The sequence below is a fragment of the Pyxicephalus adspersus genome, chromosome 7 (assembly GCF_032062135.1).
Source record: "Pyxicephalus adspersus chromosome 7, UCB_Pads_2.0, whole genome shotgun sequence".
Classification (NCBI taxonomy): Eukaryota; Metazoa; Chordata; class Amphibia; order Anura; family Pyxicephalidae; genus Pyxicephalus; species Pyxicephalus adspersus.
This window is the reverse complement of record NC_092864.1, coordinates 37,327,995-37,335,088: the sequence shown is the minus strand read 5'-3', so window position 1 is coordinate 37,335,088 and position 7,094 is coordinate 37,327,995. Positions and strand designations below refer to the sequence as shown.

Here is a 7,094-nt window from a genome sequence, read left to right as displayed (position 1 = left end):
TGCTGCAGCCAGACTCATTCATCCTTCCCTCTGCTCCTCTTCCCCTGCATCTCTTTGCAGATATCTACACTGGCTTCCATTTCACCTTAGAACCAAATTTAAGCTCCTGTGCTTTGCCTTCAAATCCCTCCACAGTTCTTGTCCCACTTACATTTCTGACCTGGTAAAAAAAATACTCCCCCAGCCGTTCTCTCCACTCCTCCAATGACCTACTAATGACTTCCTCACTCATAACCTCATCACACGCATGGCTACAAGACTTCTCTAGAGCTGCTCCAACTCTCTGGAATGGTCTTCCTCGTCCTATTCGGCTCGCTCCTACTTTCTACTCATTTAAAAGAGCACTCAATTCCCATTTTTTCAAACTTGCCTACCCCTCCTCCTCTGTCTTTTGAAACCGTCACTACTTCCTACCACTACATATCTCCCATCCTATTGTGTGTAAATTCCCCCACTTACTAGATTGTAAGCTCTTTGGGGTAGGGTCCTCTCCTCCTGTATCACTGTCCGTATTCGTCTGTCATTTGCAACCTTTATTTAATGTACAGTGCTGCCTAATATGTTGGTGCTAAATAAATCCTGTTTATTATTATTATTATTATTATTAATAATAATGATAATAATATTAATAATAATAATAATAATAATAATAATAAACGTAATTTTTTACTTTAACTGCTTATCCGATAAATTTCCAAATGTTTTACTGCAAAAAAAGTCATAGAGTAACACTAAATCCTTTGAATGAACAAAAGAAATTAAAATAAACAGTACATTCAAGTTATTTCAATATTTTTTCATTGTATGTAAAATTTGTATGTTTTTTTTCCAAAAATGGAGGGTACCCAGTATCGTAAAAACTGGATGTGATAGCAAAAAACTGGGGCAGTTTCTGGATTCACCACCCAAAAATTAGTAAAAAAAAAAATAACTCAACAAAAATTGTTTTCCCAGTGTTATTATTAAACTTCATCTTCAGCTTTCTAGCAGACGGCTGAAGACTTAAGGACAAAAGTGACTGGGATTTGGAATTGGTAATAATTGCCTCTACCTTGACTAAAGCACCAGTTGAAGAAAAACAACCCCAAAGCATAATACTGTCCCCACCATGCTCCACAGTGAGGATGGAGTTCTCTTGGAGATGCAATGTATGGTTTTTGTGCCGAACGTAAGTTTTAGTCTGTGAGCCTACCGGAGAACAGAAATATGTCTTCCAATATTGGAAGCCTAGCCGCCACTTATAAAATGCCATATTTATAAAGGTGGAACAGGCCTGGTGACAGCGATGACTTCCTCTGTGTGTTGACGGCTACCAGTTGGAATTGTTGCCAGCTGTGTACTGCAGAAACCATTCCCTATGTCACTATGATCAGCTGGGGGGAGGTGTTCAGTAGTCCTCACACTTCCTGTCTGAAGGTGAATGCTGCTCTTACAGCTTAGTGAGTGTTGTCACCATGATCCACCCATCAGAATGAGAAAAGCCTGAAAAAAGAGAACACCGACCATAACTGATAGGAATATTAAATGCAGAAATGTCACAGGCTTTGGCTTTGTTACCATACACATTTTTTACATTTTTAACACTTCAAAAACTCTTATTCAGCTTCTGTAAATATATTATTATTTTGCATAAAACAAGTTCAAAAACAGAAATTTTAAGGGGAAATATCTTCTAAAAGCCTGGACTGGCTCTTTAAACCTGGGACAGATAATCACAACACACATTTGTATTGTATGACTATGATGCTGTGTGCAGGAACACTGAGCATTCACACTCCATGCAGCTCTTTGCCCCTATCTGACCCCTCTGCACAGCTGCTCTGATGACGTCACCCAGTCGCCGACCAGCGATTAGTCACGCCCCGTCATGTGACGTTTCCCCTTGTTGTCACGCCCATTCCATTCCAAAACTTGGTTTGTAAAGTGACGTCCTACTCGCGTATCACGGTAGGCGGGGTTACAGCGAGGAGGACGCACGCGCGGTAAGGTAGCAGCGTCCTTGTGTCTTCCTTTCGGGCTGTATCACGTGGTATGTCAGTGCCGCAACGTGTTGTTATGCAGCAGTGTCAGAGGCACTACAATTCTCAGCCAGGCTGTGTATAGAACTGATAGTGTAATGTATAATGGACTGGCGGTGTAGCTGCTTGGGGGAATGCAGTTCATAAGAGTTGAGGGCATTCTGGGACTGTTTAAGTAGAATCTCAGCTTACCCACCACCAAATAATAGCATTCAAGGCCTGTGTTTTAATAAAGTCACATTGGCATTATGTTTGCAACCTATTCAGCTAATGCACTGCAATGCATGGAAGAGAGCCTGCATGCAGAATGTACAGCAATGCAATAGTAAGGTGCATTTGGGGCATCAAATAATTTTTCTAATAGCGCCAACATATTACACAGCGCTGTACAATAAATAGGTGTTGCAAATGACAGATAGATACAGACAGTGACACAGAAGGAGGAGAGGATCCTGTACAGAAGAGCTTACAATCTAGAAGGTGGGGGAAGTATCACTCAATAGTAATATTATTAAATGGCAATGCAGTGCAGCGACGCATGGGATGTGCATTTCTGCAACACACTTCTCAAACAAGGCCAAAGGGTCCATTACATCTGCATTGCAATGGATAGGTTGTGGGCTATTTAAATGAATGCCTTGGCTACTAACCAATGCAGAATGGAAAATAAACATGGACAAGGCAATTTTTTAGCTCCTGCAACCCACAGCACGCCACCATGCATTGTGCTGCAGCACATTAGCCATTTGTGATAAAAGACTGCAATGGACTGAAATGTGCATGGGGCATTGTGGTAACATGTAAGGCTCTATTACCAAAATGTCCTGCAATGGATAGATGTCATGGGGCCCAATCCTTCCATTAGATTATATCTGCATTAAATGTAAGGCAGCCATACCTGTAAAACATAGACATCCAAAAGGAGCATCACATCTAAGATGACAGAGGGATTTGACAGATGCTGACATCACATCTTGGCTCCTCGTTAATAGCTCAGCTATTCTCTTGCTCCTCCCCTGAGGAGCTGGTCCAGCATGCAGAGTAATAAGACACTTCCAGAAGAGAAGAAGGCTGTGATGTGCAAAGCATTCACTATAAAAAATCTACTGGATAGGATGGGATGAAAAAACACTGCAAGTAAACATTATTATTATTAAACAGTATTTATATAGCGCCAACATAATATACAGCAGTGTACATTAGGGGTTGCCTATGACAGATACATATAGTGGAGGGGAGGACCTGGCCCCAAAGAGCTTACAACCTAAGAGGAGGGGGAAGTATCACACAATAGTTGATTTTTCTGTGAAGTTGTTAAGGTTAGTGACAGGACCCATTTAGATTAGTAAGCTGATAATACACCAGAAAAAAACACAGACTTGCATAGTTTTTTTTTGGCACTGATCACCACAATTTACACTAATGCATTACTATGCCTTGTGGTGCACTGGAAAACTTATATGTGGGAAGTGCATGGATTTACTGCATTGGGGTGGCTTTAGAAATTAATCTCACCACAATGTGATGGAACAGATGGGTGTAAATTGGCCCTTAGGGTCCCTTCCTAGCTTTGTGGATGTTGGGGCATATCTAGTTTTAGTTTATTAACAAGGGCTAAACTTCAGGGTCCCTTTTAGTCCAATTTAAGGGGCCATAGGAAACTTTTAGGACAGGAGGGGTTTGGTCCTGAAGTCCAGCCTATAGTATCAAACTGAAACTAGTTTCAGAGGGGGACACAGATGAGTGTTCCTGGCAAACACAAGTAATGACATTATTGTCCCTTCTATATATCAATTGGTCATCAGGATTACTAAAAGGACGTTTCTACATTTGTCCTTTGACATCTATAAGCTGCAGTTTAACCCTTGCACTGCGGCACATTTTTGACTGATAAAAATGACAGCAAGTCTTCTGTACATGAACACTTCAGCATACACATGAAATGTTAATATTCAGGCAGAAATACAAATCCTGCCTAAATATGTACATTTCATATGTATTTAGCAGGGAGTTCAGCTTTAATTCTGCAGTGTAATTTCCACTAAGGATCAGGCATACATAGTGATAATCCCTATTTATCTTTTTTTTCGGAGCCAGCAGAAGACAAGGGATATTTTAAAATGAGCATCCTTCTGATAGAGGCCTTTTATGGAGGCTCCCACAAGCAGCTGATGGACAACCTAAAGGATGAAATCGAAGATTGTGTTCTGTACAGCCTCTCTGCTAAGAAATGGCATTGGAGGGCGCGCACCTCTGCACTATACTTTATGCAAGCTGTCCCGCCCAGCGACACCTACAGGTAATGGTACATCACTGATAAAACTAAAAATTTTGGGCAGAGGATTTACCCAAACATTCTTTGTTTTAGTTTCTAACTTCAAAGTATCTTTTGTGTTTTGAAATTATCACGTTTAGTCCCTTTCCTATTACCTAAGGTAATGATCTTGGAGAAGCGCACCTACTGAGATTTCGACAGGTTGTGGTTCCCTCTTTGGTTACATTCTAGCTCTGGAGAAGATGCGCCTGTGTATTACAATCCAACAAACGTCTATGGGGCTGGTAGACATATAGACATTAATGTTCTTCAGGACTTGAGAAGATAGACTGTCGTGGGAGAACGTGGGTGATCCATCAAACCAGGAGTATAATTCTTTAAATCATTTGCTATCGTTTGGCAAATGTTTAGTATTCCAAGTTCGCTGGATTACCCAGGTTTTACCCACAATAGTCTTACTTCTCCAATCTTGAAGAGCTTTAAAAACACAGACCCATACAGTGGTGCTTGAAAGTTTGTGAACCCTTAAAAATTTCCTATATTTCTATAATAATGCAACCTAAAACATTATCTTATTTTCAAACAAGTTCTAAAATCAGATGTAGAAAACCTAGTTAAACAAATGATCCTAAACACACAAGTATTTTTACTAAAAATTGGTAAAGAAGAATAAAGTGAATATTCTGGAATGGCCAAAGTCCTGACCTTAATAGGGGGATATGGCTGGAGTTGATGTGCAGGACTGATCAACAGTTACAGCAAACATTTAGTTGCAGTTATTGCTGCACAAGGAGGTCACACCAAATACTGTGAGCATCATTCATTTACTTTTTCCATGAGCACATGACTAAATATAACAACTTTTGTTTCATTTGTTTTGCTTTTCTTTATCTACTTTTATGACTTGTTTAAAAATCAGATGATGTTTTGGGTCACAAAAAGCACCAGATGCAGATCCATATATCAGCCCTGTAAAAGTCTATTGGGCTGTAATATGCAGTTATGTCTACTGCAGTGCTGGAAGTAAAGTTATGACATGTAGGGGACTGCTGTTCAGTGAAAGGCTGACTACTGAGAGAACATTTAAAAGTTACACATGCTTACTTGTTTTGAGGAACCCATTAGGGGACACCATGCTAATTATCATTTAGATAGTGGCTTGAATGAGAAGGTCTTTTGTTTTTTAATATAGACTTGCTGCGGTTACATTTTCTGGGTGTTTCCATCCCATGCTGTTTGACATTTTGCCACTGCCAGTTGAGCCTACCACCCTTACAATAAATAATCTGCTTTATTAGCCATATGACTTGTAGATCTTTGTATCTTGTGATGGCCAAGAGCAGGGACACATAGGGCATGATTTATTAAAGCTATTCAAGTCTGGAGAAGAGAGACTATCTGTATGAACCTGTATGATCCAGCAAACTTGGAATGGATCTGGTCCAGGATTGAAAGCATTTGCTAACTAACATTAAATCCTTTCCAGGTTTGCTGGGCACCCAGATTCCCCCACGGTAGTCTATCCTCTCCAGTCTTGATGGGCTTTAGTAAATCAGGTCAATTGACACTATTCCCAGCACTTCCTGTGTCACCTACCTGCTCATTGGATCATTAAAGGTCATTCCTCCAAAAGCACCATATATTTTTAGGATTCATGAACAACTTCAGCCAAAGTATCAGAAATTTGTTAGAATGACAACACTGCATTGTAAAAGAGGGCAATTGGTTTTTATTGAATATTTGATTTTATTACAGGCTACAGAACTAGATTAAAATTAGTTTTTTGAACATGAGCTGTAAAATGTTGTGAGTGGCATCAGGTCTGTAATGTACCATCTGTAGATGTGACCCAGGGTTTAGGGTTACTTGTCTGTCATGTGGTAAAGCAGGCAGTGTGCCTAAAATGTGTGCTGTAGCTGTGACTGGGGACCACATGATTTGAGTCGTGTAGTGCATTGAAGAATAAGAACTATACCAAAATCTGTTCCATATATAGAACTCACATTGATTTTTAAAGCAAACTTTGCATAAAAAAAGTAATGAAAAAAATGCAGCACAAATCCTTCCATTGGATTTGACTAAAAAAAATGACATTACTGGACCTTCTCTAAAGTTGCTGGGAAATCTCAGGGTTCCAAACCTTTAAAAATGGGCACCTACACAGGATACACACGATTAGCGGTGACCACAGGCAGATGACAAGCGTCAGGCTATAAAGCTTAAACCCCATTCTTATTATTTAACAGTCCAATGCCAGGTCCCCTGTCTTCTAGGTGCACAATATAGACAAGGCTTGGATTTTGCCTGTCTTACCCATGCAAAATAAAACACATAAAGTGTCTCTGGAAAAGACCTCTCCTGACCGCCTTATGCTCACCTTTCCTGTGACCTCTCAGATTCCTATTCCTGTAACAGCGACACAGTGACATTATTATTGTTAAATTATTATTAAACATGATTTATATAGCGCCAACGTATTAAGCAGTGCTGTACATTAAATAGGGTTGCAAATGACAGACAAATACAGACAGTGATACAGGAGGAGAGGACCCTGCCCTGAAGAGCTTACAATCCAGGAGGTGGGAGAATTACCACACAATAGTAGGGGAGATACACATTACTCCTTCTCATGTAATACAGCTTGGGCAAAAAGATTGGCTGGTCGGCATCAGCACCCTCATATGGGAGCAGGTCTCATACTTCCCCATACTTAAGCTGCGTACACACCTGCAATTTTTCTCGTTGGAAAGGATCTTTCACGATCCTTTCCAACGAGAAAAGACTTCAAGATGCATGAACGA

The 7,094-nt window shown here is 40.2% G+C and overlaps 1 protein-coding gene across 1 annotated transcript in view; it reads left to right on the top strand.

Annotated features, from left to right (window-relative positions):
- The first annotated feature begins 1,962 nt into the window (after positions 1-1,962).
- Positions 1,963-7,094, top strand: part of GTDC1 (glycosyltransferase like domain containing 1) — a 150,785-nt gene continuing 145,653 nt past the window's right edge. The window contains exons 1-2 of the mRNA XM_072418120.1: positions 1,963-2,029; positions 4,116-4,317. Coding sequence (XP_072274221.1) covers positions 4,139-4,317 — 179 coding nt within the window. The 5' untranslated portion in view covers positions 1,963-2,029; positions 4,116-4,138. The remainder of the gene's footprint in view (positions 2,030-4,115; positions 4,318-7,094) is intronic.